The sequence below is a fragment of the Pristiophorus japonicus genome, chromosome 14, assembly GCF_044704955.1.
Source record: "Pristiophorus japonicus isolate sPriJap1 chromosome 14, sPriJap1.hap1, whole genome shotgun sequence".
Taxonomy (NCBI): domain Eukaryota; kingdom Metazoa; phylum Chordata; class Chondrichthyes; family Pristiophoridae; genus Pristiophorus; species Pristiophorus japonicus.
In genome coordinates this window covers 35781383-35808572 of record NC_091990.1, presented here as the reverse complement: position 1 = coordinate 35808572, position 27190 = coordinate 35781383, and the positions used below count along the sequence as shown (strand labels likewise).

At 42.7% G+C, this 27190-nt stretch overlaps 1 protein-coding gene across 1 annotated transcript; it reads left to right on the top strand.

Annotated features, from left to right (window-relative positions):
* Window positions 1–639: 639 nt before the first annotated feature.
* LOC139279862 (kelch-like protein 31) lies at window positions 640–25382 on the top strand. Its single transcript, XM_070899137.1, has 3 exons — window positions 640–730; window positions 14199–15411; window positions 19188–25382. Exons 2-3 carry the CDS (start codon window positions 14225–14227, stop codon window positions 19918–19920), a joined length of 1920 nt encoding a protein of 639 aa, XP_070755238.1. The 5' UTR covers window positions 640–730; window positions 14199–14224; the 3' UTR covers window positions 19921–25382.
* The last annotated feature ends 1808 nt before the right edge of the window (window positions 25383–27190 follow it).

Sequence of the window (27190 nt, the reverse complement as noted above, 5' to 3'; positions counted from 1 at the left end):
TGTTTACTTAGCAACAATGAGTCTTTGTAGTATTAATGGGACATAGGTAAACTTTAGCGGCAAATTAATAGATTATCACAAGGGATAATATTCTTATCCTGTAGGTCAATGTATCATCTAAGTGACCGTAAATAATGCGATCCGCTAGTTATTTTAGAAAGAGGGATGATCCATCACGCTCCAAACAAGTTAACTGCGAGCAGAACAAAACAAAAATGTTTCAGGTGACAGGCAAAAAAAACAGTTTCTTAGCAACTGGAGCAATCAATTACCATGGGGAAATATAGATGCGTTTCGGAATTTGGTCCTAGAAAGGGTTCAATTTAACCCCATAACGAGGTAGAAATAAAAGGAGTGTACTTGCAACAGAAAGCACTCTCCTGAAGACTTTCATCTCACATTGAGCAACATGAGGGAGAAAGGTACAGAAGGATATGTTGATGGGGCTGGGTGAAGAGGGGTGTGAGGAGGCAGCGACCTGTTAAACCGAATAACCTGTTGCTGTGCTGTAAATACTGTGTAATATGACCAACGAATGTTGTAAACAGCCTCCAATCCCCACAATACCACAGCTCCTCGATGCTGGGTTGAGTTTGAAACGTCAGCTCCAGCGTGTGGTTTCAGAGTGTGTGGTGAACCAGCCCTCAGTGTCTCGCTGCTGCTCCAAGTCCTCCACACGAACCCGGAGTTCTCCCCAGAAACCATCTCTCAGCGAGTTTCACCAGCTAAGGTACAGGGTTCATAAAACAGGGTTTAACGGAATAGCCAGGTGTGGAGCATCTCGACATGTAACAATCCTGCTGTTCTCTCAGCGAGGAGTTACTGAGTGAAGCGTGCCTTCTTTATTTGTGGATGGAGGACAATCTACATTCGAAATGTTTTAAAATTATTTAAAGTGTTGATTAATGACGAATACAATATAAAGACATATTTTACGTTGAGTTTTAAAATTAATTTCAATTTTTTTACGGGGGGGGGGATGTGCGATCTTTAAATAGAAGTCGGTGAAACTGACGAACGGATTTGTGAAATGTTACCGAGTCGTGTATTTTTAATCATTAGAACCAGTTTCTGCAGCCACTCCGTGTTTTAGGATTTGGTGCCTTACTATTGAAGACAGTCTGAAATTGGACACTTGAAGTTGTCCAGCATCTGCTCGGTCGCTTCTACTCATTATAATATTTCTCTCAGCATCCGAGTTACATTGACAAGTGGGGTAACAACATTACAAAATTCGACTCATTACTCAGGGGAAATTGCACTTGTCGCGACAGGTAAACGCGATCAAAAAAATAATGAGTTTCCAATGTCGCTACCCATAGCAACTTTCCTGCCTTTTAAAAAAAAGCTATGACTGGTCGTAGGTCAGGGTGGTTAATTCGTTCAGTTTTTTTCTGTAGGCGATAGGAAAGTTACTGTAAAAATGTGACCCCTGCGATCGTGTTTTGGTCAACAACTCAGACTGCGCCACAGTTCGGCTTTCTATTTCTGTCCTGAGACACGTTTGTAACTGAGCAGCTGGGAGCCTCGACCTGACTCGCTGATACCCTTCCAGAAATGGAATATCCTTCAAATTACATACTCTTATTTCACCTTCATCCAAATAGGACGAGTACTGTGTCCTCGACAACAGTTGCAAATTTAGAAGCTAGGCTAACTTATGGCCATTGTATTCTTGTAGATCGATGTGTTTAGCAAAACAGGTAAAGTTTCAACATGTTTTGGGGATGGAGTGAAACTTTAACATAGAAACATTTCAGATAGCAGCACAATTAGATTTTTTAAAACTCTGCTTTGGATAGAATAAAGTACAAATGTATCTATCTATTCATCGCCCTCCATGCTGCCCGAGTCTATAAGAGTGATAATCCTTTTGTTAATGTGCCTGCAAGGTATTGACGACAGCTATTTCCTGCCTTGCTGCGCTTCATAGCTGGTAACCTTGGCGTGGCAGAGGTTTCACTTGTTCTTGTGTCTTGTTTTGTGAAATGTGTTTGAAACTCGTGTGATTGCACTAGAGAGGGTACAGAGGAGATTTACGAGGATATTGCCAGGACTGGAAAATTTTAGCTACGAGGAAAGATTGGATAGGCTGGGGTTGTTTTCTTTGGCACAGAGGCGGCTGAGGGGAGACTTAATTGAGGTGTATAAAATTATGAGGGGCTGAGATAGAGTGGATAGGAAGGACCTATTTCCCTTAACAGAGAGGTCAATAACCAGGGGGCATAGGTCTCAAGTAATCGGGAGAAGGATTAGAGGGGATTTGAGGAGGAATGTTCTCACCCAGAGATGGTGGGGGTCTGGAACTCACTGACTGAAACGTTGGTGGAGGCAGAAACCCTCATCACATTTAACAAGTACATGGATTTAGGCATGGCAGAGGGCTAAGGACCAAGAACTGGAAAGTGGGATTCGGCTGGACAGCTGTGTTTCGGCTGGCACAGACACGATGGGCTGAATAGCCTCGTTCGTGCTGTAAATTTCTATGATCTATGGCTGCCTAACCTGGTCATGTCCATCATAGAGGAATCTTACATCCTGCAATTCTCTCCAATAATGAGTTGAATATGAGTTCCCTTTCCCGTTTGACGGACAGGAATCTATTGACCGTTCGGCTTGTAAACATTTCCCAGAGATTGACAGATCGCAGGCCAGCTGACGGCCAATTCACACAACTGATCTGATACTTGTGTGGTGAACAGCAGCAGCGGGCTCGTGTCTTTTGTAGACAAATGCAGTCTGTAAATAAACTAATTTATTGCTACAAGAAACCGGCTGGCAATTTCAAGACGTGATTAATAAAACGCCGGATTTTATAATACGCGAAGCCGAGCTGTGGCAGGACCATCCGACTGTTTGCCTTTTGTTATTTGTAAAAGTTTAAAACTTCGTGAAATGCATTAAACCAGCAGGTGCCTACTTTTTAACTGTTACACAGTTCGCTGACCGCTCAAATGTCGAGGTATTTTTACTACAGCTACACATGAAATGCGCTTTCAGCCCAGTGTGACGCTTCATACAGTTCTTGGTAAGGATCTGCCTTTCGCACTTCTCCAGCAGCGCCCGACTTCTATATGCACGCATTCCGCTTGACGACATGTGAATATTTATAGGTTTCGTTGGAATGAAATCCACCCTGTTGGTATTTTTAACGTTCTATTTTAACCAAGAGCTGGAGAAAGCAGCATGGTCAGCTTTCCAAAGATCCGGCCTTTCTTACGGACCTGATATAGGGGGTCTGGAACTCACTGCCTGAAAGGGTGGTAGAGGCAGAAACCCCCACCGCATTTAAAAAGTATCTGGATATTCACTTGAAGTGCGGTAACCTACAACGCCACCGACCAAGAGCTGGAAACTGGGATTAGGCTGGATAGCTCTTTTTCGGTCGGCAAGGACACGATGGGCCGAATGGCCTCCTCTGTGCCGTAAATTTCTATGATTCTATATGTAGAGAGGGCTTTAAACTAATTAGTGGGAGGGAGGTTCAGGTGAGCGAAAATGTAAAAAGTCAAAGAATAAGGAGAAGGCAATAGAGCAGGGTAGCACTGGGGGAAATGAAAACCAGAGCATGCCAGGAAGGGACAGAATGTATAAACATAAAGGTGAATCAGAAAGTGGGGTCAAAGCAGGAAAAAATGGTAAAAAATTTTTTTTAAGCTCTATCTGAATGCACGTAGCAGTCGTAACAAAATAGATGAGTTGACGGCACAAATAGATACAAATGAGTATGATCTGATAGCCAATACAGAGATGCGGTTGCAAGGTGACAAGGACTGAGAACTAAATATTCAGGAGTATTTGACAATTCGGAAGGACAGACAGAAAGGAAAAGGAGGTAGGGTAGCCCTGTTAATAAAGGATGAGATCAGTGCATTAGTGAGAAATGATATTGGCTCAGAAGATCAAAATGTTGAATCAGTTTGGGTGGAGATAAGTAATAATAAGGGGAAAAAGTCACTGGTGGGTGTAATCTATAGGCCCCTCTAACAGTAGCCACACTGTTGGACGGAGTATAAATCAAGAAATAATGGAGGCTTGTTAAAAAAAAAGGAACGCCAATAATCATGGCCGACTTTAACATTCATATTGATTGGACAACGCAAATTGGCCAGGGTAGCCTTGAGGAAAAGTTCATAGAGTGTATCCGGGATAATTTCCTTGAACAGTACGTTGCAGAACCAACCAGGAAGCAGACTCTCTTAGATCTGGTACTGTGTAATGAGACAGAATTAATAAATGATCTGCTAGTAAAGGATCCTCTAGGAATGAGTGATCATAGCATGGTTGAATTTCAAATTCAGTTGGAGGGTGAGAAAGTTGCATCTCAAACCAGGGTCCTAAGCTTAAATAAAGGAGACTACAAAGGTATGAAGGCAGAGTTGGCTAAAGTGGACTGGGAAAATATATTAAAGTATGGGACAGTTGATGAGCACTGGCAGACATTTAAGGAGATATTTCATAACTCGCAACAAAAATATATCCCAATGAGAAGGAAAGATTGTAAGAGAAGGGATAACTATCCGTGGCTAACTAAGGAAATAAGGGATAGTATCAAATTGAAAACAAGGGCATACAATGTGGCCAAGACTAGTGGGAGGCCAGAGGATAGGGAAACTTTTAAAAGCCAGCAAAGAACAACTACAAAAATGATAATGAGAGGGAAGATAGATTATGAAAGTAAACTAGCACAAAATATAAAAACAGATAATAAGAGTTTCTACAAGTACATAAAAAGGAAGAGTGGCTAAAGTAACTGCTGGCCCCCTAGATGATGAGATTGGTGAATTAATAATAGAGAACAGGGAAATGGCAGAGACAGTAAATACATACTTTGTATCAGTCTTCACGGTAGAAGACACTAAAAACATCCCAATAGTGGATAATTAAGGGGCTACAGGGAGGGAAGAACTTAATACAATCACTATCACTAAAGAAGTAGCACTCGGTAAAATAATGGGACTAAAGGCGAACAAGTCCCCTGGACCTGATGGCTTATATCCTAGGGTCTTAAAATAAGTGGCTGGAGAGATAGTGGATGCATTGGTTGTAATTTACCAAAATTCCCTGGATTCTGGGGCGGTCCCAGTGGATTGGAAAACTGCAAATGTAACGCCCCTATTTAAAAAAGGAGACAGACAAAAAGCAGGAAACTATAGATCAGCTAGTTTAACATCTGTCATTGGGAAAATGCTAGAGTCCATTATTAAAGAGGCAGTAGCAGGACATTTGGAAAAGCATAATTCAATCAAGCAGAGTCGGCATTGTTTTATGAAAGGGAAATCATGTTTGACAAATTTGCTGGAGTTCTTTGAGGATGTAACGAGCAGGGTGGATAAGGGGGAACCAGTGGATGTGGTGTATTTGGATTTCCAGAAGGCATTCGATAAGTCACCACATAAAAGGTTACCTCACAAGATAAAAGTTCATGGGGTTGGGGGTAAAATATTAGCATGGATAGAGGATTGGCTAACTAACAGAAAACAGAGAGTCGGGATAAATGGGTCATTTTCTGGTTGGCAAACAGTGACTAGTGCGGTGCTGTAGGGATCGGTGCTTGGGCCTCAACTATTTACAATCTATATTATTGACTTGGATGAAGGGACTGAGTGTAATGTAGCCAAGTTTGCTGATGACACAAAGATGGGTGGGAAAGCAAATTGTGAGGAGGATACAAAAAATCTGCAAAGGGATATAGACAGACTAAGTGAGTGGGCAAACATCTGGCAGATGGAGTATAATGTGGGAAAATGTGAGGTTATCCACTTTGGCAGAAAAAATAGAAAAGCAAATTATAATTTAAATGGAGAAAAATTGCAAAGTGCTGCAGTACAAAGTTAGTATGCAGGTTCAGCAAGTAATCAGGAAGGCAAATGGAATGTTGGCCTTTATTGCAAGAGAATAGAGTATAAAAGCAGAGAAATTCTGTTCCAACTGTACAAGTTATTGGTGAGGCCACACCGAGAGTACAGAGTACAGTTTTGGTCTCCGTATTTAAGGAAGGATATACTTGCATTGGAGGCTATTCAGAGAAGGTTCACTAGGTTGATTCTGGAGATGAGCGGGTTGAACTCATGAAGCTAGGTTGAGTAGGTCTATACTCATTGGAGTTCAGAAGAATGAGAGGTGATCTTATCGAAACTATAAGATAATGAGGGGGATCGACAAGGTGGATACAGAGAGGATATTTCCACTCATTTGTGAAAGTAAAACTTGGGGACGTAGTCTCAGAATAAGGGACCGCACATTTAAAACTGAGATGAGGAGGAATTTCTTATCTGAGGGTTGTAAATGTATGGAATGCTCTGCCCCATAGAGCTATGCCGGCTGGGTCATTGAATATATTTAAGGCAGAGATAGACAGATTTTTGAGCGATTAAAGGGAATAAAGGGTTATGGGGAGCGGGCAGGGAAGTGGAGCTGAGCCCATGATCAGATCAGCCATGATCTTATTAAATGGTGGAGCAGACTCGAGGGGCCAAATCTTTTGCTCCCATTTCTTATGTTTCTTATATCCTTAAAAAAAAATCCGAAACATTTATTATAGCCTTACCTCGCAAACTCGTCCTTAAAGTTTCTTTAGATATACAGGTAAATCTAAATTAGAAGGCACAAATTGTTTCTGGTGGTTTATTCTGGCAATGTTCCAGTGTGTTTTATGCTGAAATAGGGTTACTCTTCTCAAGGTTTCCTCTACAACCACTTACATATAGATTGTGACTTCATTATTTGTATAGTTCTCCTCCTTTACCTGTAATTTCATGTAGGGTCGCCAAGATTCACTTCGCTCTCTGCTCGTCTGCACCACGATTTGTAGATTTAATTGCTATTGGATTTATATCGCAGGCTTTGGATACTCAACCCCGGGAAGGTGGTGATCTCTTGGAGGGGATCGCACATTCCAGGCTCCAGGATGTTGGGTAGTGCTCTGAATTATGCTGCCACGTTTCCGATGACTCGCACCGAAAACCACTTTACAGCGACGCAAACATTGTGCCTGGAAAGCGATCATCATTTGGCTTCAGGATTCTTACATAATAAGTGTACTGTTTGTTGTGTATCTGTAAAGCATGCACTCCTATGTTCCGTCACCAGGGAGCTCATCCCCTGAAGTCCCAAAGGATCCCAGCATCCCTTGGGAGCACTGTATATAAGCCAGCCCCGAAGGCCTGTTCCTCACTCTGGAGTGTCTTATTAAAAACTGAGGTTACTGTTACTTTAACCTCCCTGTGTGCAGCCTCATCTGTGTTAGGAACAGAATAACTGGCGACGAGAATACGAATCCAACGCAAAGATGCAGCAAACTATGGGCATCCTGGAGAAGTTCTCGGAAGGTGAGGACTGGGAAGCCTATGTCGAACAGCTAGACCAGTACTTTGTAGCCAACGAGCTGGACGGAGAAGGAAGTGCTGCAAAAAAGAGAGTGGTCCTCCTCACAGTTTGCGGGACACCGACCTACAACCTCATGAAGAATCTTCTGGCTCCAGTGAAACCCACAGATAAGTCATATGAGGAGCTGTGTACACTGGTTCGGGAGCATCTTAACCCGAGGGAAAGCATGCTGATAGCGAGGTATCGGTTCTACACGTGCCAGCGATCTGAAGGTCAGGAAGTGGTGAGTTATGTTGCCGAGCTAAGGCGTCTTGCAGGACAATGTGAGTTTGATGGCTACCTGGAGCAAATGCTCAGAGACTTTTTTGTACTGGGCATTGGCCATGAGACCATCCTACAAAAACTTTTGACTGTAGAGACACCGACCCTCAGTAAGGCCATTGCGATAGCACAGGCGTTTATGTCCACCAGTGATAACAACAAACAAATCTCTCAGCACACAAGTGCTAGCAATTTTCCCAAATTAACTGGAAATGTGTTTGCGAGCAGAAATGTTAAGGGCAGAACCCACAAGTCTGCAACTGCCAGCAGTCCTCAGGTGACCCAAATGACTCAGAGTCTCCAAAAAAGGATGAATTCAAGACAATTCACACCTTGTTGGCGTTGTGGAGGCTTCCATTCAGCCTATTCATGCCGCTTCAAAGGGTATGTGTGCAACAGCTGTGGAACAATGGGGCACCTCCATCGAGCTTGCAGATGAGCTGCAAGCTCTGCAAAACCTGCTAACCACTACGTGGCAGAGGAAGATCTGTCCATGGTGGATCAAAGCAATTTCGAGCCTCAGAGAGAGGAGGCAGGTGCTGAAGTACACAGGGTGCAGACATTTTCGACGAAATGTCCACCTATAATGCTAAACGTAAAATTGAATGGCTTACCCATAGCCATGGAACTGGACACTGGCGCTAGCCAATCCAGCATGAGTAAAAAGATGTTTGAGAGACTGTGGTGCAACAAGACATTCAGACCAGCCCTGAGCCCCATCCACACGAAACTGAGAACGTACACCAAAGAGCTTATCACTGTCCTGGCAGTGCCATGGTCAAGGTCACCTACGAGGGCACGGTGTATGAACTGCCACTCTGGATTGTCCCAGGCGATGGCCCCACACTGCTTGGAAGGAGCTGGCTGGGCAAAATCCGCTGGAACTGGGATGACATCCGAACGCTATCACATGTCGATGAGGCCTCATATACCCAGGTTCTTAACAAATTTCCTTCCCTTTTTGAGCCAGGCATTGGAAACTTTTCCGAGGCGAAGGTGCGGATCCACTTGGTCCCAGAGGCATGACCAATTCACCACAAGGCGCGAGCGGTACCTCACATGATGAGGGAGAGAATGGAAATCGAGCTGGACAGGCTGCAACGCGAGGGCATCATCTCCCCAGTGGAATTCAGCAAGTAGGCCAGCCCGATTGTTCCAGTACTCAAAAGTGATGGCACGGTCAGGATTTGTGGCGATTATAAAGTAACTATTAATCGTTTCTCGCTACAGGACCAATACCCGCTACCTAAGGCAGGCGACCTATTTGCGACGCTGGCAGGAGGCAAGACGTTCACCAAGCTCGACCTGACTTCGGCCTACATGACGCAGGAGCTGGAGGAGTCTTCGAAGGGCCTCACCTGCATCAACACGCACAAGGGACTGTTCATCTACAACAGATGCCTGTTTGGAATTCGGTCGGCTGCAACGATCTTCCAGAGAAACATGAAGAGTCTACTCAAGTCGGTACCACACACGGTGGTCTTTCAGGACGACATATTGGTCACGGGTTGGGACACCGTCGAGCACCTACAAAACCTGGAGGAGGTCTTCCAGCGACTGGATCGCATAGGGCTGCGGCTGAAGAAGTTGAAATGCGTCTTCATGGCAACAGAAGTGGAGTCTTTTTGAGAGAAAGATCGCGGCGGATGGCATTCGGCCCATAGACAGCAAGACGGAGGCTATCAGGAACAGGCCCAGCCCACAGAACGTCACGGAGCTGCGGTCGTTCCTGGGACTCCTCAACTATTTTGGTAACTTCCTACCGGGGTTAAGCACCCTTTTAGAGCCCCTACACGTGTTATTGCGCAAAGGTGAGAACTGGGTATGGGGAAAAAAACAAGTAATTGCTTTTGAGAAAGCCAGCAACATTTTATGCTCCAACACGCTGCTTGTATTGTATAACCCGTGTAAAAGACTTGTGCTAGTATGTGACGCATCGTCGTACGGAGTCGGGTGTGTATTACAAAAGCTAACGTTGCAGAGAAGTTGCAACCTGTCGCCTATGCTTCCAGGAGCTGGTCTAAGGCCGAGAGGGCCTACAGCATGATTGAGAAAGAGGCATTAGCGAGTGTGTTCGGGGTAAAGAAAATGCATTAGTACCTGTTTGGCCTCAAATTTGAGCTGGAAACCGATCACAAGCCCCTCACATCCCTGTTCGCTGAAAACAAGAGGATAAATACTAATGCCTCAGCCCGCATACAAAGGTGGGCACTCATGCTATCAGCATATAACTATACCATCCGCCACAGATCAGGCACCGAGAACTGTGCAGATGCTCTAAGTTGGCTACCATTGCCCACCACGGGGGTGGAAATGGCGCAGCCTGCAAACTTGTTGATGGTCATGGAAGCGTTTGAAAATGATAAATCACCTGTCATGGCCCACCAGATTAGGACTTGGACCAGCCAAGATCCTCTGCTGTCCCTAGTAAAAAACTGTGTACTGCATGGGAGCTGGGCCAGCATCCCCGTTGATATGCAAGAGCCAATCAAGCCGTTCCAGCGGCGAAAGGACGAGCTGTTCATTCAGGCAGACTGCCTGTTGTGGGGTAACCACGTAGTGCTACCCAAAAAGGGCAGGGAGATGTTCATCTCGGATCTCCACAGCACACACCCGGGTATAGTAACGATGAAAGTGATAGCCAGATCCCACGTGTGGTGGCCCAGTATCGACTCTGACTTAGAGTCCTGTGTACGACAATGCAGAGTATGTGCTCAGTTGAGCAACGCGCCCAGAGAGGCACCACTAAGTTTGTGGTCCTGGCCTTCCAGACCATGGTCGAGGATCCATGTTGACTATGCGGGCCTGTTTCTCGGTAAAATGTTCCTGGTGGATGCTTTTTCAAAATGGATTGAATATGAAATAATGTCAGGAAGCACCGCCACCGCCACCATTGAAAGCCTGAGGGCCATGTTTGCCACCCACGGCCTGCCTGTCATACTGGTCAGTGACAACGGCCATGTTTCACCAGTGCTGAATTTAAAGAATTCATGACCCGCAATGGGATCAAACATGTCACCTCGGCCCCGTTTAAACCAGCCTCCAATGGGCAGGCAGAGCGGGCAGTACAAACCATCAAACAGAGCCTTAAACGAGTCACAGAAGGCTCACTCCAAACCTGCCTGTCCCGAGTACTGCTCAGCTACCGCACGAGACCCCACTCATTCACAGGAGTGCCCCCGGCTGAGCTATTCATGAAAAGGACACTTAAAACCAAACTCTCGCTGGTTCACCCCAACCTGCATGATCAGGTAGAGAGCAGGCAGCAGCAACAAAATGTAAACGATGGTCACGCCCCAGTGTCACAGGAAATTGATCTGAATGACCCTGTGTATGTGCTAAACTATGGACATGGTCCCAAGTGGATCGCGGGCACGGTGACAGCTAAAGAAGGGAGTAGGATGTTTGTAGTCAAACTAGACAATGGACAAATTTGCAGAAAGCACCTGGACCAAACGAGGCTGCAGTTCACAGACTGCCCTGAACAACCCACAGCAGAAACCACCTTTTTCGAGCCCACAACACACACCCAAAGGATCAACGACACCATGCCGGACCAGGAAATCGAACCCATCACGCCCAACAGCCCAGCAAGGCCAGACTCACCCAGCAGTTCTGCAGGGCCCAACAACACGCCAGCCCAGCGAGGGCACAGCCAACACACCAGAAAAAGACATTTGTACCGAGGCGGTCCACCAGGGAAAGAAAGGCTCCCGACTGCCTCACCTTGTAAATAGTTTTCATTTTGACTTTGTGGGGGAGTGATGTTGTGTATCTGTAAAGCATGCACTCCCATGTTCCGCCACCAGGGAGCTCATCCCCTGAAATCCCAAGGGATCCCAGCATCCCTTGGGAGCACTGTATATAAGCCAGCCCCTAAGGCCTGTTCCTCACTCTGGAGTGTCTTAGTAAAGACTGGGGTCACTGTTACTTTAACCTCCCTATGTGCAGTCTCATCTGTGTTAGGAACACAATACTGTTAAAAGGAGGGGAGGAGAAAGGGTTCAACATCAGCGGGGAAGTGGGGGAGGTGATTCTGAGGAGCATTCTAAGGTAGAACGCCTTAGTGGGCTTCGCCTGGAATAGGAAACTCATTCGCAAACTCCCAGCCTGCGCTTACGTTTAAAGTTGGGTTTTCTCAAAAGACAGGTGGTCAATTTTGTCCAGGTCGCTTTGCATAGAAAAGCAAGCGATCTCACCAGGCAAAGGAAAATAGACAAAGGGTCACAGTTTGCAACTCAACCAGTCGTAGGGATTCTGCGGGAAGTAGTGAAAGTGCCTGTGGTGGTTCATTTTCAGAATTCATCACAATGCTACCCAGAGGAGAAAATGGGGGGAAAAATTTGTGTGAGTTGCAGGCCAAACTGACAAGGTGATCAAATGTGCGTATTAGTGGCTTCATTTGTACAATTGACGCCATCTTCAAATGTGGGTCTCTTTTGGCACTAGGTGACCTGGTGGAGAATGCAATAGTTAATCAGCAGTCTCTTATTGTCACAGTGAATGTTTACTTTGTCTATTCGGCAGCTATCACTAAATTCAAATTAAGGATTTCAGTGAGCTACCATAAAAGCGAAAGTCAACAGTAAGTGCTGTCAGCCAATGCATGTATCTGCACATCATCCTGCTGGCCTTAAGTTTAATTTATTTTTAAAAGATATGCCATTGAAGAGGGTTCTTCTAGGTCACAAATCTTGACGATCACTATTGAATTATTATTCACCTTTCTTATTCCAACAAAAAATAAACATCTAGAACATCAAAAATGTTTGTGTTTTTTTTTAAAATCCCCAAACATTGTTTGCCTACATCGCCGGAAAAGTTGCAAGTCAAAGCAATTGTCACATGGCTTTCTTATGAGCGATCACAGGTGCTGGGATACTTTAGCTCAAAATAGAGATATTTTAATAGAGGAAACAGCAGCTGAATCTACCAGGCCCATGACATCAACCCGCCAACACTGATTAAACGAGATCCTAAAAAGATACTGTGAAATACTGGAATAGTTTACAATTGGCTTTTTTAACACTAGTTGTTGTTAATTCATTACAAATTAAATACAGACAAGGAATACCATGTGTCCCACATTACATCAGCTAGCCAGAAGGTCCCTATTGTGCATCCAAATGCTTCTTAAATAATTCCAGGATTTTGCGTCCACTATTCCACTTCCTATGGACTTACTAACATTAGGCTAAGTTTGCTTTTTATTAGTTTGAACTTCGTCCTACATCTTAGATTAGATTTAATTTAGATTGAAGTAATTTTCCAGATTGAACATTTTCCATACCACTTACTATCTAATATACTTCTAGAAGAGCATCGCAGTTGCCTCTTTTAAAGGTTCTAAAGCTCAAGTTTCTCCAGTCTTTCCTCATAATTCAAACCTCTGACACTCAGTCTTTTGCCTTCAGCACTTGAAGGCTCAATGACCAGAATTGAACACAATATTTAGGATGTGGTTTACCAGAGCACTATACAATTTCAGGACAACCTCTTCTGACTTGCACTCTACTGCTTTGGCTCTGTAGTTCAGCATTCTATTTGTTTTGTTGATCCTGCTACACAGTGGTTGGGCATCAAATCTACTATGATATCTCTTTCAGCTTCATCCTTAGCTACTTCCATACCATTCATAGAGTATATATGCAATTCATTGTCTTTCATTGTGCAGTACTTACAAATGTTATCTTCTTCTCACTTACATATTTTGTACAATTCATTTTGTATTTCCCAAGTGTATGTAAAAAAGTTATAGCTTAAATGTTCTGTTTCACCGCTCCTAGTGCAGAATTGCATTTGCCACTAAGAGTGCGTACTGGGAAATTGCACATCTGCAGTTGGTACTTTTCCATCCAAGGACTTTGGGTGTATAATGTCCCGATTTGCACCCCTGGTATGCTCAGTTGTGTGATGGGAGTTCCAAAGTAGAATTTTACTATATATATATATGCCAGTGTATATATAAAGATGAGTATTTTGAGTTTACATTTTTGCTGCATTTGACAAAACATTTGATGACTTTAGAAATTGGGTGACATAAATGTAGCCTTTACATAACCCCAAAATGAATAATGTCATGGTAAACACCCAGCAAGCAAATCCAAAAACATATGCTCCAATTGTCGGTGTGGAGCAACTGAAGTAAATGCTAAATATCTGTAAAGAAATCATAAGTCTGTTGCTGGCTGATCACAACCAAATACTAGCTGACTGTTAAGATATTTTAGATTGTTAACTCAAAGGTAAACAAAATGTATTATGAGAAAAGAAAAGTTATGTATCTTAATTTTTTTGGCATTTGCTGTCAAAAAGTTGCACTCTTTTTCTTAGACATGGTAACTTGTGGAACAATAGAGTTTAGCTTTAACTATTCAAGTAACCAACTCTGTGATTCCAATATTTAATTACATTTTAATTTTGATTAGCAGGGATGTCAATTCAGAAAAAAATGCAGGAGCTGGTTTAGTTCAACTTATTTTACAACTTGTTGGGAGGGGAAGTGGAATTGTGAAATATAATTAAAATAATTGAATTTCTACTTTTAGATTGGGTTGTGTCAGTAAAACACACAATGGCACCAAAGAAGAAAAGCACCAAGAAAAACAAGACTGAAAAGAATGAATTACCAAAAATAAGCATTGTTGAGGACACAACCATTGACATTGATCAGCTGAACCACCTGAACACACTCTATGATAGTGGATCAAACGGGTTTCGTTGCACAACCACAGAAGTCTCCAATCCCAACCATGGCTCCATCCTCTTGAAGGAAATCAGCAGGATGCGCCAGGAGAGACTCCTCTCTGATCTCACACTATCCACTAAAAACAAATCCTTTGATGTTCATAAATTGGTGATGGCTGCTTGTAGTGATTATTTCCGTACCATGTTGAAGAAAGATCCATCCATTCAATGTGTAGATGTCAATGATGCATCACCTTTAGGTCTGGCCACTGCCATAACCTATGCCTATACAGGGACACTCAGCTTGTCTCTTTATACCATTGGATGCACCATTGCTACTGCAACCCAATTCCAAATGTATACCTTGATCAACTTGTGCACCGACTTCCTTATTCAAGAAATTAATGTGGAAAACTGTATGTACATCTCCAACATTGCTGGGACATATGGGCTCAACCAGGTTAAAGAGTCAGCGAAGAAATTCATCCGTGAAAATTTCTTGGAGTTTTCAGAAAATGATCAATTCATGAAGCTGACTTATGATCAAATAACTGATTTGTTAATGGATGACAGCCTCCAACTGCCCTCTGAGCTCACTGCATTCCAAATTGCTATGAAGTGGTTGCAGTTTGACTCCAAGAGAGTGAAGCATGCAGCTGATCTGTTGAGTAATATCAGATTTGGTACCATTTCAGCTCATGATCTAGTCAGTTATGTTCAACCTACCCCATGCATGATGCAAGATCCAGACTGCCATCGGCTCCTAGTTAATGCCATGAATTACCACCTTCTGCCTCATCAACAGAATGTAATGCAGTCTAGAAGAACAAAGCTCAGGGGAGGGCAGAAGGTCCTGGTAACCGTAGGTGGTCGGCCAGCTTTGACTGAGAAGGCTTTGAGCAGAGAAATCTTATACAGAGATCCTGAAAATGGATGGAACAAACTTGCAGAAATGCCAGCCAAAAGCTTCAATCAATGTGTAGTGGTGATGGATGGCTTTTTATACGTGGCTGGTGGCGAGGATCAGAATGATGCCCGAAACCAGGCTAAACATGCTGTCAGCAATTTAAGCAGGTAATATGAGCCAATTATCCTGTGGGATGTGTTAGCATATAACGATATCAACCGCAAAAATAAGGCCTGTGGACTATTCAAGGATTATTTTTTAATCAGGGATACATTCAAGTTTTTTTACAATAAAAGAAAGACTTGCATTTATACAGAAATAACTGTAAAATAACAAACAAAAAAAGAAATAACTTGCATTTATATCAGGTCTTTTATGTCCTCAGGATGTCCCAAAATGCTTCACAGCCAATGTAGTACTTTTGAAGCATAGTCACTGTTATAATATATGCAAATATGGCAGCCAATTTGTGCACAGCAAGGTCCCATAAACAGCAATGAGATAACTGATCAGGCAATCTATTATTGGTCAAATCACAACAGGTGTCAAAAGTCTCTCAAGGAAGAGAAACTAGGTGCTAAAATGTGTTCAAACGCTGTCTTTATATCTCTGGAATCTTCAGCTACAATTCAGACACATTAAATCATGGTCCCTATTTCTGTTAGGGGACTTCTGGCACTTTGTGAGAATACTATCCTCTTGTCTTTGGGACCTGGATTTGATTGAAGACGAGAAGATAGCATTGCTTTTCCTTGAAAACTATTTAAAGTGAAGCCAGTTCAAAATCTCTCAGTCCAAGCAGCACGAGAGCACGTGCAATAACTGAATGTTTTAATAGACAGCTTTAATAGACAGCCCCACTACTTGCCTATTGTTACTCCAACTCATTTGTCCTGATTTTGTAAACTTTCTTTGTTCCCATCCAGGCTGTGATATAAAGTTCCATACAATGGTCTGATGAGGAGCTGATGACATTCACATTTGACTCTTTCCTAATAAATTAACATCTTTTTGCCCGCCAGATGCTTTCTGCAATGATAGATGACCATTATTGAATTATTCACAATGCAGAGTATCCCACTTCCTAGCTTAGGAAGGATATGTAATGACAAGTATGGGCATAAAATAGGCATATGCCATCTTTTTCCAAGTGCTTTCTCATTTTCTCCATTCCTCTCCTATAGTTGCTGACTCCTGTACTGTATGAATCCATAGGTGCTGATAGTCTTGCATTAACTTTTCCAAGTGACCATTCTTCATGTCAGCCTACTCAGAGAGTGTTAGCAGGAATTTAACCATGGAGGGTATCCTATTCTGTTACCTGGCATCTAGATAGGGCCAAATGCAGAAACTCTAGCTGATTTTTCTCACTGTCGCACAGGGGCACTATGCCAACTAAGCCAACCTCAATGGGCTTCATCAAAACATCTTACTAGTGAGCAGAAAAATAATCATAATTTTTTTTGTTACACTGAAAATTGTTAATTGAAACATTCTGCAATTGAGGCCAAACCCATCTGAAATCTGCACTTTAAATTTGAAATCACAGGCTGATAATTACGTTGTTCTAGCAGCACTTCATTTTTTCATTACAACAGATCCTGAAGCGTTTCAATAGCAGGAGCCAGAATAGAATCCATCTACCCATCTATGCATCATTCAGTCTAAGAGAGACAATTATATACAACTAGTATTGTTGAGCAACCATGCTGTGGTCGTGTGAATACTGTTGAATGAGGAAATAGAAAAACAGAGATTGAGTTTTTTTAATGCTACGTAAGAACAGTTGGTTTCTTAAACTGTTATAGGATTGGAAAAAATCATACTTGAATAAGGACTTTTATGTAATAGGGCAGAATGGCAGTGTAACATTGAGATTTAAAACTCAAATCAAAATTACATGATTGTTAAAGATGTGATTATTGTTATCAAAGTATTTAAAAAAATACTTTGCCATAATTTTAGAATCTCTTATCAGTCATTGGCAGACTAGTTTCTAGACTGATGCACATGATTATCCAAATATATTTAAGTTTTGTAGTTGTTACCATTTTACAATGCTTTACTAAGATTCTTTCACTTCCAAGAGGTACCTTAATAAATAACAAGTTTCTCTCAAATATAGCACACCATCACAGGTATAATACCTTATCTCATTAGAGTTATGATACTAAATACAGCAGACCCTATTATTGTCTGTTACATAATATTTTGACTGTAATTTTTTTTAGGTTAAAACTCTGATGGAACAATTAAGAAAGACAGAATTGGCATTTATAGGCTGCCTTTCCCAATATACTTCACTAATGACTGAAGGAAACACAGGCCTTCCGAGTCTTTTGCAGATTTTTTTAAGAGGTTCCCAAATTTTCCCATGAGTTTCCTGCTGCCCTACTGCAATCTCTTGGACCATGATTTTGTGTTTTTGCAGGAATTGAATCCAATCTAAGTTTCATTTAATGTAATGTTGGGTTTTATTCATATGTTAATACTGACTGGGTTATTTTACTTTAGTGTGAACTTCAATTTAAATCTGTAGATTCAAGAAAATAGCCTAAATACAAGGATAATTCACCCATCACTGAGAAACACTAAACTCCAGGGAGGGGGAACTTTCAGTTTTGGGCTTTGAAATTTTTAATGTTTTTGTTTTCTTCCATCTCCTTCATTTCAAGTTTTCCATAATTTGTAAACTAATATACTTCTTGATTTTTGATAAAGTTGTGTTATACATGTAACTTTTTTGCTCTGGTCCTGAGCCAGTTTGACTCAGTTGGTAGCACCCCTCTGAGTCAAATGCTTTGGGGGTTCGAACACCACTCCTAGGTTTATACTCCAGTGCAGGACTAAGGGAGCACAGCAATGTCGGAGGTGCGGTCTTTCAGAAGAAACGTTAAGCTGAGGTGCCATCTGCCCTTTCAGGTGGACATAAAAGATCCCATGGCATTATTTCAAAGAAGAGCAGGGGAGTTCTCCCCGGTGTCTTGGCCAATATTTATTTCACAACCAACATCACGAAAAACAGAGTATCTGGCCATTATCACATTGCTGTTTGTTGGATCTTTCTGTGCGCAAATTGATTGCTGCATTTCTTACATTACAAGAGTGACTTTACTTCTCATGTACTTAATTGGCTGTGTAGTGGTTTGGGACATCTCGAGGTCATGAAAGACACTATATAAAAAGGTAAATTATTTCTTTCTTTAGGATCGTCCCAGAGACATGACATAGCATGCATAATGCACGTTCTTTCGAAGTCACGACAGGTTATTACTGCTCACTTCAAATTCTTGGTTGAATCCCATGATATTTTCAAAAGTAATATGTTTTCAATTAGAAGAGCCAAGACCCACAGTGTAAGGCACCATTATAGTTGTAAGTAGAAGGGCTTGAATTTATATAGCGCCTTTCATGACCTCAGGACGTTCCAAAGCGCCAAGGAAATACTTTTGTGATGTGTCGACACTTGTAATGTAGGAAAATAGATAAATTAATAAGTGGTAGTTCGGGGTGTCACAGAAAATCTTCTGCTCTCCCCCTAGTGTCATGTTTGGCACTAACCAATAGAGATCGATTGCTATGATTAGTCAATAACTCCATTATTATTGTATCAAGCGAATACCAGGATTGATAGATGGCGAATTAGATGGACCCTAGTCTTTTTTTCGTCCAGCAATTTCTATGTAAAATGGCAAAGCATATGAAATTGTGAGCTTATCTCCTTGATGTTTCTTAAGACAGTTTCTTAACCGATAAGGGAATAAGGGGTTATAAGGAGCGGGCAGGGAAGTGGACCTGAGTCCATGATCGGATCAGCCATGATCATATTAAATGGCGGAGCAGACTCGAGGGGCTGTATGGCCTACTCCTGTTCCTACTTCTTCTTATGTGGTCTTCTCAAAATTAAAAGGTATATTGAAAAAAAACCGGTGATGTTTTTCAGATATGACCCTCGTTTCAACACCTGGTTCCATCTGGCTAGTCTGCTCCAGAAGCGAACCCACTTCAGCATGTGCGCCTACAATGGGCTTCTTTTCGCAGTGGGTGGTCGGAATTTAGAAGGTCCTCTGGCGTCGGTGGAGTGTTACATCCCCTCCACCAACCAGTGGCAGTTGAAGGCTCGGATGGAGGTCGCCCGCTGCTGCCATGCTTCCGCGCTCAGCGACGGCAAGATCCTGGTGGCTGGCGGCTACATCAACAACGGCTACTCCCGCACAGTGTGCACCTACGATCCGACAACAGACACTTGGAAAGACCGCGCCAGCCTGAGCACACCCAGAGGCTGGCACTGTGCCGTCACCCTGGGCGATTATACCTACGTGATGGGCGGCAGCCAGCTTGGGCCCCATGGGGAGCGGGTTGATGTGACCGTGGTCGAACGCTACAGCGCTTACAACGGCCAGTGGAGCTATGTGGCCCCTCTCTCGACCGGGGTCAGCACAGCCGGCGTGACGGCACTGAACGACCGAATCTATCTGGTCGGAGGCTGGAACGAAAGTGTAAAGAAGTACAAGAGCTGCATCCAGATCTACAACCCAGATCTGAATGAATGGACTGAGGAGGACGAGCTGCCAGAAGCCACCGTGGGCGTCTCTTGCTGCACCATTATGTTGCCCAACCACAAACTTCGGGAGTCCAGGGCTAGTTCCGTGGCCTCTGCAGCAATCAGTATCTAATGAGCAGCGTATTTTAAATGTAACAAACTCTTTATACAGCCAGAGCTCGAAATCCACCCAGAAACCAAACCCCTAGTGTTACTGCCCCTTCCACCCTCACTCCATAAAGGTCTACCGCAACATTTCGCCTGGCACCCCTTGTAACATTGGTGCCACGATCGAGTGGGCGGGAGGGGGTGGGTGCCTCAGTCTCGGGGCATATTTAAGGAGGATATCTTAATGAAAGTGTTTGACAAATCTTTTTTTTCCAATTGCCCCCAAACCCTAACCTACAGCGTGCTCCAACACACAATTGTTTACTTTCTCAAAACAATAAAAGTTTTGTCAAATATTTTCCATGACGATAGTGCACGTAGCCAAGACACATCGATGTCTTCATCCACCCAAATTAAATTGTTCACTGGATGCAGGGTCTTCCACGACTCAGCCCCCTGATGGTCAATTGCTATCAACTACGATTTGATTCTATTACGATTGATATGCCCGAAGAATGAAATCAGTTATATTTCCAAAATTCAGATTTTAAAAAGTTGCACCAACGTTGACCAGCTTGAGTGAAGGGGCAACAAAATGTAGAATGCCTTCCTTAAAAACACTTACCAATTTTATTACATCTCCAGTTCGGGAAATGAGAAAAGGAACATCCTTTGTCGACTCTCTCCCTTTCGTATCCTCCTCTGAGATAGAGTGAACGTTTGTGCGTAAAAGGTAAGGTAACTGCTTCTGTTGTTTAGTGGCGTCCGTGCCTCAACTAAAAGCACCATAAATGGCTTTGCTATACACTTGTCACACTGCTTTAGACAACCTCACCAGGGACAGTCACAGCAAGAGGGCTTTGAGGTTCCACTTCTGTGATCATTTTGATTTGTCAAACATCAAAGAACGAGGTGAAAGTTCAACAAATTTAGTGAACGACTTGGCAGGGTGAATTTCGAGTCTTACCGAGATGGTTTTAAAAGAAAGGGAGACAAACATTAAAACAAAATGCATCAGCATTTCGGTATTGGCTGTATGAAGGTAAAAGTACAATTCTCACAGATCACTGCTTTATGATTACCATAGCGACAAAAGAAAAGGATAATGTTATGAAAATAACTAGTATTAAAAAAAACATATTAGCGATAAATTGAATAAAGTCATAATTTTAAATCACGCAGAATTTAGGTAGCAGCAATGATAGCAGGGGATCTTGTAATTAATGCTTATGGAAAACAGCAAGATGCTGTAACTCATGAAGCCTGATTAACATTCTGTAACGTTAATTAGCTTGAGAGCACAGACAGAAATGATTCATATGTTGTCATGTGTTTTCACTTTTATACATTTTCTTTCCAAAGATGTGTTTACCTTCTACCGCAAAACATTTAAAACATTTTATAAAACAATCTAAAGTTGAAAACTAATTCAAAGTTTTCTTGTTGAACACTAAGGGCCCAAAATTCAGTACCGCTGGAAAGCTGGTGCTCCCCCCACCTTTTTGTGGTCATTAGCGCCAAAAATATTTGGTGGAGCTCCAAAAATGAACAAATGGGTTCCAGTGCTAATGAACCCTTCCAAAGTGGATTTTTCAGCAGTGTGGCTGTCTTAATTTGAACGTTATCACCACTGAGAAATTCAGCTGAAGGTAAGGGTTTCTAATGAGCCAGCTGCTGACTGGCCTTTTTAAAGGCAGAGTTTGCAGCAAGGCTCTGGGGGGGCGGGGGCGGGGGAGTTTGAAAGGATGGCTGGTGTAAGAGCTGCAAGGAGAGCCAACGGGTTCACTGATATGGAGCTGGAGACACTGATGGACGGTGTGGAGGACAGAAGAGGAATACTGTTTCCTGAGTGGGGAGACCTGGCAGACCACCAGTACATAATGCATGGAGGGAGATTGCAGGGGAGGTGTCAGGCACCTCCATATATGTGAGGATGCACCCTCCCATGAGGGTGCTGGCCAGTCTGCACTCGGCCCTTCCAGGGTGGCAATGGGTCGACACCTCCTAGCTCTGGGGCGATGGGGATCATCCTCCTCCTCCTGCACCTCCTCAGGTGGTATTGCTGGCTCGACCTTCAGCGGCTGTCCCATCATGATGGCCAGGTTGTGCAGCATACAGCAGACCATGACGATTATGGAGACCCGTTGAAGGAGAGTACTGCAAGGTGCCACCAGAGCGGTCCAGGCACCAAAATCTCTGCTTAAGGATGCCTATGCACTGCTCAATGATGCACCTGGTGGCACAATGAGCGTCATTGTATGCATGCTCTGGCGCTGTCCTGGGGTTCTGCAGAGGAGTGAGCAGCCAAGTGGACAGGGGATATCTCTTTCCCTAAGCAGCCAATCGCAATCCTGATTCGGGCCGGTGAACACACTGGTCTGGTGCAGAATGAACAAATCATGGCTGCTGCCTCTCTTGCCCGCTGCCTGTCTGCACGGTGCTGACGGTGACGCCTTCTCTGCGTGCCGTCCTGCTTCTGACCAGGTGTTGCCCTCCCAACACTCCTCCCATCCTCAAGCAGTCTCTGCAGCCCACAGGACTCCACTAAAGAGTCAGACCTGAAAGTTGTTCAAAAGTACAGGGGTATGTGCAAACCACTGAGCAGCACTCAGCAGGTTTAATGGAGCCAAAACAATTAATAAAATTATATCAAAAGCTAAATACTGCAGACCATGGCAAGTTAAATAAAAACACTAATAATGAATAAAACTATATAAAAATAAACACTGCGGATGCTGGAAAATGAAATAAAAACACTAATAAGTAATAAAACTATATCAAAAGATAAATACTGCAGATGTATGCTGGAAAATGAAATAAAAATAATAAAACTTTTTACCTACCAAAGGGCCCCAGCGGGGTCACGTTTGAGCACCGCATGGAAAACCTCACGGGGACACTGCCGGGAAAAGTCCTACCATTTCCTCGGTGAATTTCGCTGTGGTAGTCCCTTTCCAGTGGCCCTCACGCTGCAGAGCTCACCGCTGGAAACCCTAGTTTTCAGCGGCTTCACCGCACTGTTTCCAGCGGAAGTGAGCACCGCTGAAATCCTGCCCGAGCTGAATATGGCTCATGGAGGGACAGTGAATTTTGGGCCCTAAAACTTATCCAATAAGTCAAGTCACCAAAAGATTGGGGGAGAACCAAAGGGTCATAGACCTGTAACGTTAACCCTACCTACCTTCCTTTCTCCACTGCCTGATCTGCTGAATCTTTTCAGCATTTTATTTCAGATTTCCTGCATCTGCAATATTTTTTTTTCTTTTTATGCAAAACGACATTGGGGAGGGAGAGTAGGACCTAAATAGGCATTTTCTAATTGTTCTCAAAAATTACCAAAAACGAATAGATTTCCACCTATGTTAGCTGCTATATTTTGAAATCTGTAAATGTGGTTCATCCCATAGTGATGAGGATTGGGGTGAAGCTCTGCAGGTTTGGTCCCTTAGCAGAACTGAAATGAAATGTAGCAATAGGACAATGCAGCAAGGTACAAGAGTAGTTCAGGTAACAAAGCAGGAATACAATGGAAATGGAGGGGGAGGGAGAGGGGGAAGCAAATGTATATTTTTAAAAACAGTCTTGCGGCTGTAATGTGCCCATGAATAACACAATTCTTGAACAAAAATACTTCAAGATAGCTCTGTGGCACAAGCAGTGGGGCACGTGACTGTTGAGCCCAAACAGTAGCTAGTTCAAAATAATTGATCAAATATGTGGCAGACAAACACCATCCTTAAGGCTGCAAGTTCGAGTTAAAGTTACCTAAACTTGCTTTGATGAATTTATTGGTTCACAGCTAAACTATTAGATGGAGTGCTCAGTAATATAGCAAAGAAAACACAAAATGGTAGGAGCCACCAGTCTCATTTGCATCACTCCAATTGCTGTCATGATTGAAGAGTGGTGTTAATGAATGTGGGGAGGGCTGGGGCTAAGACATCCTCTCCCCTTTTCTAGCAAAATAATAGTGTTGGAGAGAAAAATCTAAATACATAAGTCTTCTAATGTAGCATACTTTAAATATGACCTGAAGAATTCTGGATTCTAGAATCCCCTTTAACTTTTAACTCAAAACTTGGAACTGAACTCAATTTCAAGTTTAATTATTAACTGAAATGTAATTTCTAAACGGATCTCAGAAGCAGCAAGATGGTCGAAATTGTGCTGGTGGTGAAAAGCTTTTCTATAGGTCTTGAGAAAAGGCAAGAGGCTTTACCAGAGGTGATAGTGAAGGCAATGGAATCTTGAGTAATTTTAAGATATTGTAGTTAAAATGTTTTTAAGAAGTTAATGTAAGGGTATAGGAAAGATCACTAACAAGTTAAAGATGGATTGCTTATTGATCAAAGCTGACTCCCAGTGTTAAAAGGCAACTCTGTATTGACACTTTCTTTTGCCAAACAAGTTACAAATATTTCAAAATAACTTTTTGTCTATGCCAGCTATGCTGTGGGCACAAAGCAAATGTCAGTGATCAGTGAATATCAGTTTACTATGCATCATTGAAATTGTATTTGTTTAATCAATTACTTCTCCAAACTTTGAGATAATGTACATAGTTTCCAAACTTAACACTGGAAAATTGCCCAGAGAACATAGGTTTCTCTGGATTTAAACTGGAGATGGTTATACATGGGGGAGGGGGTGAGTTGGAGAGTACTCCTCTGTCCTCTCTAAAATCATCAGCCTATGACATTCAGTTGCAAACTCAGCTGGACACCGCGTTCTATTCAAGGTTTTGCTCTGACCTTCAGGAAGCAGTCAAGAGCAGGATGAAAAAATGCAGACATGCATTAAAAAAGAAAGCACATCAGACAACATGTATCACAAAGGAGTTGCATGATATCTATTCAAGAGAAGTTACTTCTGTAAGCTAACCACAATAAATAAATGACTATTCTCAGCAACTGGGCTTCAGACTGCTGTTAAATATACTGGTTGTTCTGCTACAATGGCTTTGCAATTTACCATTGCTGCCATAAGCACACAGGAGACAAAAGAAGCATTAACTGCTATTGTACCCAGACTGGAGTGATAACGAATGTGGGGCAATAGACACAAAATAGCATGACTGAACCCGGATCAAAGCAGAACTGATTTCTCAATTTTAAAATTACTAGATTATGCTTCAATCAAGGTTTCTATGCAACAAAACAGGATTGCAATGCTGCAAAAGAATCCTAGGATTTTTTTTCTCCCCAGGATTTCTCCAACAAGGTTGAATGGAATTGTACAATATATTCAGATCAAGTTTGCATTCATCTAAACTCCACTTTCCCCAGAGAGAATGTTGATCCCACTCCATGTATAACACAGGTAGACAGGCTGGTGGCTAAAGTTAAGAGGTTTTGTGAATGATAGAGAAAGTGACAAAAGGGCTGTTGGATTCATCCATTACTGAAATGTGTCAGTTTCCTTGCATATTCACTGCCATGAAAAAAAATGAATTACTATTTGTGTGAATAAAAATATATAAATAGTAAACATGGTGCATTTATTGTATTTGTCACTGCCTTCGGGTCAACACATTTTACACAATGTAATAACATTCCTACAGTAGTTTAATCAGCCAACACATTGAAATGAAGGCATTCTATATAATTCTCTGAACTTGTAGATGCAAAATGAATCAGAATGGTTATGTTAAAAAAGAACAGAAAATGCTAGAAACCCTCAGTAGGTCAGGGAGCATTTGTGGGTAGAATAGCATCATTCACATTGTGGTTGTGGACCTTGTCAAAACTGGAAGAAATTACAGATAAATAGCACTTTTTAAAAAAAAAGAGAAGGGAAAAATAACAAAACAGAAAAATCGAATGACCTGTAAAGTGTTTAAGTGGAAGATAGGACATGGTTAGAAGTGATAATGAGACAATAAGTGGCATTGAGAGAGAAACCAAAGAAGTAAAATACATATACATGACACAGAAATGGAAGCACAAAAATCTGGCGAAGTGGAGCCGGTTCCAGCAGCTCAGGAACCTGGTAGAAGAAAAGTAGGGTGACATCAAGAGTGCAGACCATATAGTCAGCAGTGTTTTGATGCAGGATCTTCACCCCACACATCAACCCGCTGCTTCCCTCAGTCCCAGAAACACCAGCACTCCCATCCTTCGGGTGAAGGCTCTCCATCGGGACACTCAGCTGACAAGGTAGTCTGCATCTTTAGTGTCCACCTGCTTTTTTTCTTCTATTTCTTTTCACGTGTGTTCTTGCCCTTCCCGTTTACTTTTAGTCTGTTTTTTCTTAAATGATCTTCATCTGTCATATTTTCCAATTAAGACAAAAATCAGAGTGGGACATTACAACTAATCTCAGCACTGGAGGGCGGGGAATGGGGGAGAAACAATCTGTTCCCAATCAACTATCTGATGACTCGAGTGACAAGAGGCTAGGGCTTGAGCTATAGTGCACTTCACTGCTGAATTGCCTGTTGTCACTATAAAGGGCCCAAGTTTCAGTTGAGGATTAGAACGGCGCATCTCAGAGATCTGCCGATTTCCTGGAATAAAAAGTACGCCTGTTTCCTACCTTGCTATTCTCGACTTCCACGAGGCCTCCGCACAGCGTAGTAGCAACAGCGGAGGGGCGGAGCTACAGCCCTGCACCTAAAAGACTGCTATTGATGATGGTTCTTTATTTTTAAAAGTGAAGGTGTTTAAGTGCTCTCTCTTTCTTTCTTTCTTTCTTCCTTCCTTCCTTCCTTCCCTCCCTCCCTCCCCCCTCCCCCCCCCCCCCCACGCCCCAGCCCCCACCATCTCTGGCTAGCTGCACTGATTTCTTAACTCTACACAAGGTTTTTCGTGGCGTACAAAAGTGGACACTTACTCCGTTCTAAGTTAATTTGGAGTAACTTTTCGCAGTCTAAACTTGCAAAACAGGCGTAAGTGGCTGGACACACCCCCTTTTGAAAAAAAACTGAACTAAAACTAAACTAACTCACTGAAACTGGAGCAAACTAAATGTGGAGTATTGCAATTCCTAGGATACTCCAAAAAAAAACTAGTTGCTCCAAAAAATAGGAGCAATCCAGTTGAAACTTAGGCCCAATGTTCCTAATTATGAATCCATGGTGCACAGCCTCCCCCACTAAGAGCACAATCAGGAAATCACATTTGCAAAGCCCATGATTTCTTGCTCCTGGTGGGCGAGACGGTGTTAAGAATGCACACCATCTGGAAGATTTACTCTAGTGTTTAGGCGTACACCTGAAGAATGGGCATTTGGATGAGGGAGCGGTTGACAGCGTTGAACCATACTTTTGTGGTTCTCACGAGAAAGCAGTCAAGGTA

Bases quoted from the DNA above. Each gene is read 5' to 3' on its own strand.
- LOC139279862 (XM_070899137.1), top strand. From the start codon at position 14,225: ATGGCACCAAAGAAGAAAAGCACCAAGAAAAACAAGACTGAAAAGAAT. The intron at 15,412-19,187 runs GTAATATGAGCC...GATGTTTTTCAG, and splicing joins GCTGTCAGCAATTTAAGCAG to ATATGACCCTCGTTTCAACA.